Here is a 15,089-nt window from a genome sequence, read left to right as displayed (position 1 = left end):
TATGATTTATAACTCTATGTAACTCAAGAAAATGAGCACCATCTTTTCCTTTTTTTAGATAGGACAACAACTGGTACGTTCTGTAGTACAGGGGTGCAGTTTCACCCTTCTTGAGTGGTGAGGGTTCTCCTCTTTTATGACTGGTCTTTGTGTGCACAATCGTCTGCAATCCTCCACACACTAGACATATCCTTCTCAAGGGCCTTCCCACAGTGCTTTCCTTATGTTGCAGAACACAATTAAAGTCCTAATAGGATTTTTTTCAGCAGTAAAGTAAAATAAGAGTTGATAGAATGTGCCTGGACCAAAAATGAGAAGAGCAAATTTGTAAAGGTACGCCATACATAGTTGACCCATGGTAGAGTATCTGCATTCCTAATTGCTCGGTCTTGCAAATGGCATTTTTATAATGCTCTAGAGGAGTAGTTGTCCAGAGCCGAACCTGATACAGAAGCGGTCTCAACACTGCTATCAGATCTATTCTCTTAGTACCCAGATCCAGGAACTTAGGGACGTAGGGGTACTTGATAACTTTAAGAGAGGTTTAACAAAAGGCATTCTCTGCAATAATACTAGAGTCCTTATAAAGAATAAGGAGTTAGAATGATAGTGGGCCATTTCTTCTCATAAGGATCAAAAAGTCAATTACTCCAATTATATATAGAAAAAATAAGGCTTGTTCCAAAACACAGCCTTAGGGTATATCTTGATTAAGGGAACTGGGATCAGTTAATTCTTGTTTTGATCCCCATCTGACTCTTGCAGAATTGATCGTATGGAGATAATTTTGTTCTGATAAATATCTGGCTGATAAAGGGCGATACCCCTAACCCGGTCCCAGGTTGCTTGTTCCTGGTCCAGGAAGGACCTGGCCTGGCAGTTCAGGCTGGACTGTTCCAATGGGGAGCATGGTCAAGACCGATTTGCATATGGCTGGGTCCAAACTGGGTTGCTTCTATTATCTTGTTGTGTTTCCTATGTTTGCCCTACGTGGCCAAGGGCAAGTCCATACTCGGGTCCCTTGCTTGCTGTGCCACTGGATTCAAGCTAGCCTGGCTGATGAGGAGTGGTACCCTGAAACTGTTTCCAGGAGGCTTGTTTCCAGTCCACGGTGGACCTGACCTAGCAGGTTCGGCAAGGCTGTTCACAGGGGGAGAATGGTCAAGTGATATGCATATGGCTGGGTCCAAACTGGGTTGTACGGTGAGCAAAAGAACAATTGATTTAAAACAGATCTCTTGACTGGGGGAGAGTGTTTGAAAAGATTCAGCAATCCACCTATCATCTTGTGTTTGCTATGTTCACCATAAGTGGCCAAGGGCAAGTCCATACGTGGGGGACTTGCTTGCTGTGCCACTGGATTCAAGTTGCTTGGCTGATGAGGGATGATGCCCTGAAACTGTTTCCAGGATGCATGTTTCCAGTCCAGGGCAGACCTGACTTGGCAGTTCGGGCTGGACTGTCCCCATGAGAAGCAAGTTCAAGTCTGGGGCGGCATGGTAAGCAAAAGAACAATGGATTTAACCCACATCTACTGACTGGGAATGAGTGGTTGAAAGGTTTCAGCACTCTGTCCATCATCATGTTGTGTTTCCAATGTTCGTGCCAAGTCGACAAGGGTATGCCCAAACGTGGGTCCCTTTCTCATTGTGCCACTGGATTCAAGCTAGCCTGGCTGATGAAACACAAGCCAATGAATTAATCCGCAGCTCATACTATTGCCTGGACAAGCTTTGGAGGATACAGACTAAACTAAGAGTCGTATATAATCTATATTGTAAAAGGCATGATGTGCTTGAAGTCAAAGGGCTGAAGTTCTCAATCTCAACTCTTCAGTTGCCAATATGTAAGCACAGATAACCAAAGACCAAGCCTTTGCATAAAAAATTAGTTAGAATTCAAATACTCTGCAAATAAAGTACAAGGCAACATTACATTTAAAAGCAAACAGATTTTTTCTTACATATTTCCACTGTTAATCCCTGTGACATTGCAGCTGACATTCACCCCTCCAGCCCGGCGGGTGTTGAGAAATAGTAAAGGCTCCAAACAGCGTGCAAATTCTGCGCCATATTCTGAGTTGATCTGAAACAAGAAATTAAAAAAATACTTCATGTGATATACTGAATATACATTGAAATTCCTCTTAGTTTGGAAGGATTATAAACTCCTTGCATAGTGATTTATTTCATGACGGAAACACAAGCAAGTGGGGTACAAGCTTAAAAAAGAATTGTCATATGTGAGCTGAAATCTGTTGGAGAATACTCCTAGCATTGCATAATATATTTTTTTCAAAAGACTAAGAGTCTGATTCACAAAGGTAACATACAAGCAGTACAGTTAAGAGTTCAGAGTCTGGGTACTTGGGGCAGAAACTCCGCACTTGGGCGGAATCTCCGCACTTGGAGCGGAATCTCCACTATGCACACTCTCTGCATTGCAGAGATTCTGCCCAGAATGTGGAGATTCCACCTAGAGTATGGAGAACTCTGCCCTGAGTGCGGAGACTTCGCACTCCGAATACTACTACTTGTAAGTTACCTTTGTGAATCGGGCCTTAGGATAATCATGAGCAATGTTCACTAATGAATAAGGCAAACATTATGCCAAAAGGACAGATTTTGTTTTTTTACATAATGTGACTTTAGGGTGGTTTATCAAACGAAACAATGGATGGATGCCTGCACAGCAAGTTCCTTTTTAGGTACAGCTTGAAGGAACAGGCTTTTAAGGGTCAAGACGTTACAAGCTCTTCATTACCTGAATTTTGGAATCAAGTAATTGAATGGGGAATTTGTGATCACATGATAGTCATAGAAAATTACAAATGCACAGGTAGTTTGCGAGTAGTAGCCTAATCACATGAAATAATAAAATTCATTTGTAGAAATTGTCCTAATCCTTTAAATCTTTTGTTTTATTTTCCGTTTATTGCTAGAAACTAGAGTAAGATGTTTTAGAGTTTTCCTTTGTATTTTTATGAAAGAGCTCCTACATCACTAATATACCCAGTTACAAAGCACATACTATGTTGCAGCTATAATTTGGTTGACTATGTAGGTATAAATACAAGTAAAGGCGATCTCTCTGTAGAGCAGGGCTATCATGATACCTAACTACTCATTACGTATGTGTAGCAGGGCTGAACAGTTGTGGTGACTCAATAAATCGGGGACCACTGCTGCTATGATAAGCATTCAAATCTGGGTGAAATTGTCCTTAACCGTTCGGGATTGCTTTTAATCCCGCTTAGAGAGGCCCTGATCTGGCCGCTGGGTCTTAACTGTTGCTGTTAGAGAAGATCAGGTCTGAATTGTGCAAGGTTGATGTTAGAAATTGGATCTCTAGATGACAGAGGTTTGCACCCAGTCCAAGTAAGGGTCACAATCCTAGTCCGGGTTAGTCAGATACACAACCTAAATTAACCTGTGCTCACCTTCTGGTAGCTTGGCACAGAACAGCCAGGCTTAATTTATGTGGCAATGTGTAAAGTTTTTCTGCAACACTTAAATTACAGTAACACAGTGAAGACACCAAAAAAAGACTCTACACCAGTTTAGAAAAATAGAGAATATTTATTCGAGAAAAACAAGACCAACATAATACAAACCCAATGTAAAGAAGGCAAAATATTGAATTTTAAAAGAATAAATGCAATAAAAAGCACAACCGGATAAAGTCAAAGTTCAGCCGACCGAGTGCCGGCTGACTATAGGAGCTACGCAGGGTCCGGTGAACAAAGTACCTTTCCTGGTTACAAACAGCGAGATGTATCAATCTTCTCTACGCAGTGAAGGCGATGCATCAGTTCCGCAGATGGGTATTGGTGTCCAGAAGTGTTGAGCGATGTGTCTGATTCTGCCATGCAGTCGAGGAGATGCAGCGATCTCACCAAGCTGTAGCGGTGGTGATACGCTGTCTGATGCATTGATCTTGGGAGGCAAAGCACTGGTTCTGATGCAATGAGCCTATTTTACTCCAGCGATGCGCTGGTTCTGCTACTCTCAGACAGGAGAGGAGTCAAAATTTGTGTTGCGTGTATCTAGGTCACTTCCAGTGAGACAGGCACAGAGACTTAGATTTCCCGGAGTCTTAAGCAACAGGAGGCAAGACAACAAGCCCTTGGGAATCACTTGGAGGGAAGACAGAGGTCAGCTCTCCTTCAGCAGAGCCAGAGAGCAGTAGGCAGCAGGTCAACACAAGAGAAAAGCAGGCCTTCCAAGTCTGCAGTCTAAAGAGGAGTCCTTTAAGCAGCACAGCAATCCTTCTGACAGAGGTTCAATTCGAGATCCAGAAGTATTCCTCCACTTGTTTTGAGACTATAGATAAATCTGGACTCTCATATATCTTTGTCGTAATTTTTTTTGTATTTGTTTAAATAGAGGTGCCAGCAATTGGGAGGTGATATTACATAGCATGTTATACGCATTATAACATTGGTCTACTGTTTTGAATTTTAACTAAACAATTGCATCTCACCTTGACATTTGAGGAATAATGCCCCATAGACTAGACTGAGTTCGGTACACTCCAAGATGCCTATCTTATTTCCTACGTTGTCACGTGATTAGCTTACAAGCGATGTGGCATATTTTGGCAAGAAAAATTCTCATGTTATACGCCAGATATTAAGACTTAACTTATCAGTGCTGGTTTCTTTACGAAGAGTCTTTGGCACTGTCAATACAGGAGGTAGAGTTAAGAATTATATTTTTTATGACTCGATCGTCGAAGAATAACACTTCATTACTTTCTAGAGGACAGAACTATATTACTACATACGAAATACCATGACTAATTTTAAAGTTTTGCAATTCCTACTGACAGTACGATATACTTGTTTCATGGGTGGTATTGTTAAATTCTGACACTGTACGGCGTAGATCAAGCTTTACCTTTTAAAGATGGCAGAGCTTATTTTCGTCAGCCGTCATGTGACTGGGAAACATGTGTTACGGGTGAAGTGTATTTAGTTCCTTCTCAAGATGGCGCTTATGGTGTATGCCAACGGTTTGAAGTCTCGGGCGAGGAACCCCGTTAGTTACGGTAAGGAGTGGACTTTGTTTTGTAAGGAGGGTTCTGCGCTAGGGAATTTAATTTGACAGTATAGAAATTTGCTCTGTGCATTTCGACCTATTGAAGACGTTTATTGAAGTAAGAGTCGCACGATTACCACGTATTGCGACTCATTGTTGTCATATTTATTAGATTGAGTTGCTCGACTACAGCGTCTAGCAAACCTGGCATCGGGCTATTAGTCCAGTTTTCATGTGTGAGTGACAGGATAGTATCACGCTTGGTGATCTAGTTATTGATAGACCTCCCTAAATTAATATAATTTTGCTGTGTTATGGGACACAGCTGAAGATATTGCACGGTCAATACAGGGGTGCTTTCAGGCATTTAAGCACAGACTTACATGCAGGTTTTTTGACTAGCATGGTATACTTAGAATTTTCCTTGCTTTGTAACCGCTTATGTGGTTTCTGCTTTAGGTCATGAACGAGTGATTGTGGGATTACCTACTGTAATCGCTACTGTACTGGAGGGATTGAGATGCACCCACTATAATACAGAAGGGGGGACAGCATCTTAAATTATCAGGTACATCTTTCGAGCTCCTTTAGGGTATATGTTATACCCGCTGATTTCAATACTTGTATAGTATGGCATCTTAATATTTCTTCAGTTTTTTCTATCTTATATACATCTCTAAGAATATAGTGCATGGAAAACGGGATAAGGTGTTGTATTCAATTGACTACTTACCAGGACCTTACTTGCAAAGATGGGATTCAGCAAGTGAGGAGGTGACTTTCATTTTTTAATATTTTTTACTTTTTGATCTTATTGTTCCTGGGCTTACAGATTATTTATGAGATAAAGGGTCATATTCACGCCCACAGGTACCCTTGTACTGGTGTTTTCTGGGAGGACTCCTAGTTGTGGAGTTTTATATTAATCTAATCAGGTGACATATTCATACAATCTTCAGGGAGTTACAGGTGTTTACTTTCTCTGTATTTTGAATTCCCATACTATTTGGGCTCAAGGCTCTCTAGCAGATAATGTACCTGCTCTCTTTTCCACCTATATGCATATATATTTTTTTCTGGGTGATGGACTATTTTGGCCTTAACCCCTGGTGTTGGCTATATTCGGTTTACAATATAATTGTACAGCTTATTAATTATGTGCACACTTTCGCTTGGGTTCGTAGCCCTGAAGAAGTCAATTGTGTGTAACTACACACGACGAAACATGTGTTGGCTGTTTTTCATTTGTTAAGATTGTACTACAATAAGCTGTGGAAACCCCACCAGAACAATTTGAAGTAAAGATTATGGACTTTTGAACAACGTGTGAAGATCTCAAACTATATAAGAACTTTTTTAATTGAAATACTACAGTGTGCTCAGGGTGGAACCATTTGATTCTGTTTCATCCCCTATGAATAAGGATTTATGAGGTTGAAATGGTAACCGACCTCTCTTCCCTTTGGAGCACCAACATAGATTGTACGTCTGTATTAATATAGCCCAATACGTCTGTTGAGCGCCCGTTTCCCCATTTCTATACCTGGTTACCAATTAATTTCTTAGCAAGATACAGAAGTGTTTGATTTTAGGAGGTCAGAGACTAAAGTACTTGTATCCAAAAGTTCATTTGAAGTGGGGAGAGACTTCAAAGCAGCTCTCTGAAGTGCACAGGTTTCTCTTTTGGCCCAGTCCTCACTGCCAGGCTATCTATGGGGGTAAATCATCTCTTTGTGTGGTGACAGGACACTACCTATTCAAGTGGAGTGTTAGCCCCTCTCTTCCATTCTGCCCTAGGGATCAGAATTGTTACCATATATGAAAATACCGCCTTCACCGTCCAAAATGATTAGTCATCGAAAGTTACATTGAGGATCAGTGCGCCCCTCTACATTTCCAAGCAATATAAGGTACACTGTTAATCATAGGAGTATGTAGAAGTAGAACAGGGATGTTTGAGTCATTAAATTGTAACACAATCACTTTCACTTATTTTCAGCTGAAATGACCAGGTCCAGGTCCTGAAGAGAACCCCCCAAAAGACTTGGGGTTTGAAACGCAGTGACCCCCACTCTTGGTAAAAGGCATTCGCAGCGTGTTTGAGAGAGACTTTGTATTGCTACTACTCTCCATTTTTACAACAATTTAAGCATACACTCCCAGAGCTATACACAATGGCAGGATAAAATACATAACTTGAGTGAATGTTTCCGCCTAGTGTTTCATATGTTAATTAGAACTGGTCAAATATGTTTTAAAAGAAATAGGTCAGTAAGTTTGTATATGTCATTTATGTAAACAACGGTGTTCATGTATTTTTGTATTTTGTTTTCAAGTGTGTTCAAGAACTATGGGGTCGAATAGGATGGCGGTCTGAAAAGCATTCCGACCGCCGTGGTAGCGGAAATTAACCGTCCGCATGTACCGCGGGAAATCCGGTGGACAGATTAGGATGAACCTCCAGGAAAAAAAAAAAAAAAAGATAAAAATCGACCGCGGCGGACGGATTCCATGAAACTCCGACGGGACCATCCGAAACAGCTGAAAATCCGTCCGCGGCGGACGGATTCCATGAAACTCCGACGGGACCATCCGAAACAGCTGAAAATCCGTCCGCGGCGGTCGGAATTGCTGCGGAAAGACCCAAAACCGCCGTTTGACCAGTGGAATGACAGCACGTGAAATTACGATACGATGGCGGTGCCAGCTGAACGATCAGTTGTTTCCGACCACGATGATCGCAACAAATGATGAATGGGAGAGCAGGCGGAAAGACTGTTGCATTTCGACCGCCGCGGTTGTGCCTGAAGAGTAATGGTGGTCGAAAGCAAACACACAACAAGCCTACCAAGTGTGGCTATAAATCTGGCTCAGCCTCAAAAAACACCCAACACACCCCAATGACACATTGCTATGGCAAGTAAAAAATACAAATCCCAGGTCAACCCACCTGACATGAATACTCCATTTGGACCCACCCACATAGCTGAGTATAAAACCAGCCCCTTCCCTGCCCAGAATCCTTTGCACAACTCCAAAGCTGAAGGGCCCAACCCCACAGCACAAAGGAGAGGAAAATCAGCACACATCACACCATCACAACCACACACACACATACATCACCATCCCCACCACCACCTTCACACCTGCACTTTTCACCCATTTGCACATCACACACCATGTCAAAAAAGAAGATGCCCAAATTCACTGATAATGAGTTTTCAGTGATGATAGATGAGATAATCAGAGCAGAACCACATTTGTTTGGAAGTATGGTCCAACAGACACCAATAGCCACAAAAAAATCAAATGTGGGCAAGGATAGTTAACAAAGTCAATGCAGTAGGGACCACCTTGCGCACCCTGAAGGACATCAGGAGGAGGTGGCATGACCTCAAGACGATGGTGAAAGAGCACGCCAACAAGAACCATGAGCTGGCTCAGAGGACTGGCGGTGGCACTCCCATTCCACCACTAACATTCACTGAATGGGAGGAGAAGGTGCTTGCCACACTGCATCCAGAGAGTCTCACAGGAATACCTGGGGGAATGGAGGCTGGTAAGTACCAACAAATGTCAACCATTACACTGCTATGTACTGTCTTGCACAAGTAGAAAGCTACACTTCCTAGACACAAATGCACTCACATACAACAAACTCTTCCCAACACATGTCTCACAGATCTAACATTCCCTTCCTCTGAATCACCCCAAAGGTAGCTAGCAATATTACCATGGGGGCATGTGTACAGGCAGCCAGCACTGCAACTCCCACCAGGCACCCTTGTCCCACAGCTGAGCCGGATGGAACACTCCCCCACACCCACAACCATGTGACAGCCATTGCAATGCTCTCCCAAAACTTACAGGTAGGTAGCCATCTTAACAGCTAGGGGTGTTTGTGGGTGGGAAGCCAGCAGTACAACTCTCACCAGGCACCCTTGTCCCACAGCTGAGCAAGATGGAGCACTCCCCCTACCCACAACCATGTGTCAGCCATTGCATTGCTCACCTTCACCTAACAGGTAGGTAGCCTTCTCATGCTCTCGTGTCTCACCCCTGAGCAGGATGGAACACTCCCCCCACCCAGAACCATGTGGTAGCCATTCCATTGCTGTCTTCAAACTTACCATCTTAACAGGGAGGGGTGTTTGTGGGTGGGAAGCCAGCACTATAACCCCCACCAGGCCCCCTTGTCCGACAACATAGCAAGATGGAGAACTCCCCCCACCCACAACCATGTGGCATCCATTGCATTGCTCACCTCAAACGTACAGGTAGGTAGCCATCTTAACAGGGAGGGGGGTTTGTTGGTGGGAGACCAGCACTACAACTCCCACCAGGCACCCTTGAGCCAAAGCTGAGCAGGTAGGTACACTCCTCCCACTCATAACCATGTGGCAGCTATTTCCCTCCATTGTGTCACAGAACAGGTAGGTAGACAGTGCATGCACCCTGCCATCCTTCTCAAGATGCATGGAGCCATATGACCACACCAGCCCTCACAGGTGATCAAACTTGGCATAGATCCAAAAGCCACATCCAGTGTGCAGAAAGCTAAGCATACATAACTGTCACAGAAACAAAACTTTAAACCACCAAGTCAAATGTTGAAGAAATTCAGGGCCCAATCATGCACAGCACAGAATGCAATGTGTAAGTGCCATGGTGCCAGAGCATGAAGGCCCATATGAACACAAAACATGCATGGTCAACCGGATAAACAAACTAAAGTACGTGATATGAGAAAGGTCCAACAACAGAGTTAGCCACAAAACGAAGGGCCCACACAGGTAAATATTGCTGATATCTTTAATGAAGGCTGCCGTGAAGATCACAGAGACATTGCCGCACGAATAAAACAGAGTCCAGCCGACGCGTTCCGTGCTGTTGCACTTCTTCCTGGGCTGTGGACTAAAAGCTCTGGACACGCATTAGCAGTTCTTCAGCACCTGTGATAAATACTAATCCCTGCCCCAGTGGGCGCGGCCACTCCCATGGCCTGCTGGGATCCGTAGTGCCTTCGTATTCCTCTATGAGTCGCCATGCGTTACAAAGTCAAAGTTATCTGTAATTGATACCCCAGTGGGTTGTGATGCAGTCCCCCTCGTTTTGTGGGCAACTCTGTTGTTGGATTTTTAGCGGCTGGCCCAACTCGCTGAAGGAGCCCAGCAGCATCAAAGCAGCTCTGCGGTAACGCCAACCGGCGTAACAGCAGGAGGGACAGGAGCTGTTAATGCAGGCAGTAAGATGTTGTGTTTGAGTCTGGGGACTGCATCACAACCCACTGGAGTATCAATTACAGATAACTTTGACTTTGGAACGCATGGCGACTCATCAAGGAATACGAAGGCACTACGGATCCCAGCAGGCCATGGGAGTGGCCACGCCCACTGGGGCAGGGATTAGTATTTATCACAGGTGCTGAAGAACTGCTAATGTGTGTCCAGAGCTTTTAGTCCACAGCCCAGGAAGAAGTGCAACAGCACGAAACGCGTCGGCTGGACTCTGTTTTATTCGTGTGGCAATGTCTCTGTGATCTTCACGGCAGCCTTCATTAAAGATATCAGCAAATATCCTCACTGGGAATGCATGGGTTTGCAGGGGGGACATCTGCTGCTCATCATCGTCCTGGAGCAGGGGGATCTCTTTGCGCAAGGCCAGGTTGTGGAGCATGCAACTATGATCTGACACACCTTTTGGGGAGAGTAGAGTAGTGCACCTCCGCTCTTGTCCAGACACTGTAATCTAGACTTCAGAAGTCCAAAAGTACGCTCCACCACACGACGTGTCCTCTCATGTACATCACTGTAGCAGACTTCACCTGGGATCCTTGGATTCCTCAGTGGGCTCAGCAACCAAGGCCGGTTGGGATACACAGAGTCACCTAGGTGCAAGATTCAGAGAGCCATTTACTAATATAAACAGTAGCTGAGAACAGCATGTCACACATACAGCACACTACTTGACTCTGTGTACTCACCAACAAGATTTGCCATCAATTGTGGGATGATGCTGTTATGCAGTATGTAGGAGTCATGTGCAGAACTGGGGAATTTGGCACACACGTGGGAGATAATCATATCCGCTTGACATAGCACTTGCACATTAATGGAATGGACATGTTTCCTGTTCCGGTAGATGTGCTCACGTGCCAGTGGTGGAACTAGGTCAACATGTGTGCAGTCAATGGCGCCAACAACATTGGGTATGTGTCCAAGATCATAGAAATCACTCTTCACACCAGCCAATTCATGTCTCTTTGAGAAGTGGATGTAGCGGTCCTTGTAGGTCATCATAGCGGACAGGACATCACGTAGCACCATGCTGAACATAGCTTGAGACATCCCACCGGCAATGGCTACCGTGTACTGAAACGAACCAGTTGCAAAGAAATGCAGGGCCGCCATCACCTTAACTGTTGGCGTCAAAGCAGGCGGATAGGTTCTGTGAGGCCTCAGATGGGGCTCCAACTGACCACATAGCTCTTGAAGGGTAAGACGATCCAGATGGAATTTCCTTATGAAGTCCCCAATCTCCATGTTCGCCAGCACTGGGAACAGACGATGCACATTTGGTCATCTCCTACATATTATAAATAGGGGACACATGACAGTTTAATTCCCCTATGAGATGTGTCAAACATCTTGCATCTTGACTGACGCAGCGCCCAACAATGACTGAACTGTAACAACAGCTTAATGCACAAGTCACATGCAGAGACACCTTGATCTCATGTAGTTGTACATGTGGGCAGTATGTACATACTGACTACCTCCAAAACAGATTCGGACTAAGTGAATGGTAAATGGTACACTCATACATCTTGTGTCACCAGCCCTGGGTGTAGGTGACACAGCACATGTTAGAAACAGCAACACTGCTGATTTCCACATAGCTGCTGTACTTGCCACACCTTCTAGCTTAAGTCGCACAGAGCACAACTTTTCTACACAATGAGCACAGTGTGTGTAAGCTGATCAACTATCAAAATGAACACAGCAATGTGCAGAGTGAAATAGGTACATTATGTGGTCAGGCCATCATTACTGTGAGTTGATTAGCCATCTCAAACATTGACATGTGCACAAATATGAGACTCCATTACACACCAAATCTGTGTACATGCACACAAATATCATAGGTGAAATGTGAGTAAGTACATCCCAAAGCATGTAATCCTGTGCACTGACATGGCATGTGTAGGCATCAGCGAGTTGGATGTCACACTAGCATTCAATTTTACAGCAAACAGGTGCTGTGATACATTGTGAAGATCTAGTGTTCAATGATGAAAATTGCCTATTGACATTGCTAGAACATAATATGTCCATAGGTGCGGTATGCATGTTACGCTACCGCGGGTCCGGTCATTGGGTACAATAGTAAGATGCCAAATCGCGGTAGCGACCGCCTGGCCCCCCGCGGTGTGCCACAGCCAGTGCCCATGCCATTGCAGCCAATGGGAACCGCGATCGCGGCAGTGCAATATCATTTTGAAGAGACCCGTGGAGGCACCGAGAGACGTGGGGCCGGCCATCTTGGAACGTCCACCACAAGCTGACTGCGCAGCACCTGAGGCATCCTCAATGCTGTGCTTTGGGCCCTGAAAAGCCCCAACAACCAGCAACATTTGCACCAAAGACCAGCCCTCCAGCATCCACGATATCTGCGTGGGGCCCTTTTGCTTTTTGCCACTCGACGCGTCATCCCGGTTACTGGCCCGTTGGCTAGTGGCCATCTTGGCGACGAAAACTACAACTAACACTGCTGGTCTGGTTGCTCCAGACTGGCCCTTGCTCCTGTGAAAAGGAACAGCCCCTCTGACCTTGCTGGCCAGAGCACCAAGCTTTCCTCGATTCCTGCGTGGCTTGCATTAGCCAAGGCCTGTTTGCTCCGATCAAGAAGCCGACACCGCCATCAGCTAGAGCCTTCGTGGGACAGCTCGTGAGTGACTCCTGGACATCGTCGACCTCTTAACTTTCACGTGGCTGCAGAGACAAGCTTCCTTTCTTCACCTGTTGGCACCCGACATCGCCTGGTTCCTTCCTGGTGCCACGCCGGTCACTGGCTAGTGACTTTGAACATTGTCCCCTCTGCTTGCAGGTCGTCTACTCTTCAGATCCATCCTTGGATCCACCAGAACTCTTCCTGCCTGGCTGCCTGCAGCATCTTCATCCTCAGGCACCATAGACCTGCACGACGAAACCCGACGCACTTTGACTCCTATGCACCCGCTTCCTGTGGGTGAGGTAACGCTGGCACTCCGGTGCTCCTGGGTAGAGAAACATCTCTAGTGTCTAGGTTTCAAGTTGTTAAGTTCTGCTCCATCCGGAAGACTCCTTTTTCTTTAACTTTGTGACTTTTCTGCACCCATTGAAATCAATAGGTGCACGGGTGTAACTTTTAACACTGCACACGCATCCTGTTGGCCTCCTGATCACTAACTACAGTTAGCTCCTTGTCGTCCCAGCGATTCCCAAGGCCCTAGGCCTTCTTTCCTTTCTATTTGTGGTTCTTATACCACTATTTTAGTATATGGTTTAGCTGGCCACCTGGCCCATCCATAATTGTGCAACTTTTGTATATTTAAACACTGCCTTGTTTTAAACGAATGTGCTTCTGTGCTCATAAAGAGTATAGGGGATACTTTTAGTAAATAAATACATATACATTTTGAATATATATCTGTGTGGTGTCCTTTCATTTGGTATTCAAGGAGGTTACATATGGTAAAACAGCTGGCTTCACATGCCCTCAAGAGTTTAGCCTGCAGACTGCACTGTCCACGCTACCACTAGGATAGCTGGTCTATCAAGGTTGACTTCAACCACCACCATAAGGGTTGTTTGGCATGGTACAAGGTGATCACTAGAATTAGTGAGCAGCATATACCAGGCCAACTTCTCACAATGCTAACCAGGCAGACCAATTGCAGCAGCTGAGTACCACTGAAACAACCCCAGGGGCCTATATATATCTGTGAGAGAGCCACACATTTCAATTGCATTAAGACACTGCTGCCTGTCATTCATCACTACCAACTGCTGCTGTTCCTGTCTCCTGGACCCAGTGATGGCAAGAACTGAGAACATCAGGGCCCATTCCTTCACCACAGAGGAGTTGGAGGTCCTGGCGGAAGCGGTCCTTGCACAGTATGGGAGGCTATATGGTACTCCGGATGTACTGGTAATTGTTTCAGAGTTAAAGTTTGAGAGTGCTCACATGATGTTGCTCTGCAGTAGTATGTGCCTGTGAGTGCAAGTTAATGTAGATGCAACCTCATTTTTCATATATCATGCTCCATACATGGCCTAGTAAATATTGCACTTGAGTATTTGGGGAGGATAGGAAAATGGACAGTTCTACAGCCATTCGTCAGCAATAACAATACAAACGTTGGTCTGAGACTGGGTAATGTAAATGTGTGATACACTGCCTAGCATGCTGACTTCATGTCAATGGGGTGTGTAGCCTCATTTCCACAGATCCATGGCTCAATTGTAGGATGGGAGGGACATGCAGTGGTTTTGCAGCCATACAGTTACACTGCTGGTTTGGACAGTCGAAGTATGAAAAAACATTGCCAGTGCTATGTGATGTCATAGTCCATGAGGTTTTCACATGCTCATTTGTGACATTACAAATGTATTTCATCCAGAGGGTACTGAAGAATGTGTGTACAGTTTTCATATTGCCCCTATGGATATGTGTGCATTGTGCACAAGAGTAAAATGCCTGAGTGTAACACTCTTGGTGGTAATTCACCTATGACACATCAGATAAATGTAATTTGGAGAGGTCTTCCTTCCATTGTTTTCATTATGTGTTCTGCCTCGCATGTGTAGGGACCGTTTTGATGGCCCACGTTTAACCTCAGTGTGAGTCCCACTGGCCTTCACAGAAACTGCCCAATTTTAAAAGGACCCATCAGTAAATGGACTGAGTGAAACACGTGTTGTCCGCCACCCTATTTCTCAATGAGCTATCTTAGGCCTGGGGATTGCACAAGATAGGACTATACCTTGTGAGAAGAGTGTGAGAATGTAA

At 44.8% G+C, this 15,089-nt stretch overlaps 1 protein-coding gene and 1 long non-coding RNA gene across 7 annotated transcripts in view; one reads left to right on the top strand and one right to left on the bottom strand.

The window, feature by feature from the left end:
- Positions 1–15,089, bottom strand: part of RNF207 (ring finger protein 207) — a 1,105,462-nt gene that overhangs the window by 397,670 nt on the left and 692,703 nt on the right. For all 6 annotated transcript variants that reach the window (XM_085608881.1, XM_085608879.1, XM_085608885.1 and 3 more), the window contains one exon: positions 1,964–2,085. In XM_085608881.1, the coding sequence (XP_085465007.1) occupies positions 1,964–2,085 (122 nt within the window). The remainder of the gene's footprint in view (positions 1–1,963; positions 2,086–15,089) is intronic.
- LOC146868075 (uncharacterized) overlaps positions 1–15,089 on the top strand; it is a 127,549-nt gene that overhangs the window by 105,914 nt on the left and 6,546 nt on the right. The window lies entirely within an intron of this gene.

The sequence above is a fragment of the Triturus cristatus genome, chromosome 1_2, assembly GCF_964204655.1.
Source record: "Triturus cristatus chromosome 1_2, aTriCri1.1, whole genome shotgun sequence".
NCBI lineage: Eukaryota > Metazoa > Chordata > Amphibia > Caudata > Salamandridae > Triturus > Triturus cristatus.
The sequence above is the reverse complement of the archived record's forward strand: the minus strand, read 5'-3'. Positions and strand labels throughout refer to the sequence as shown.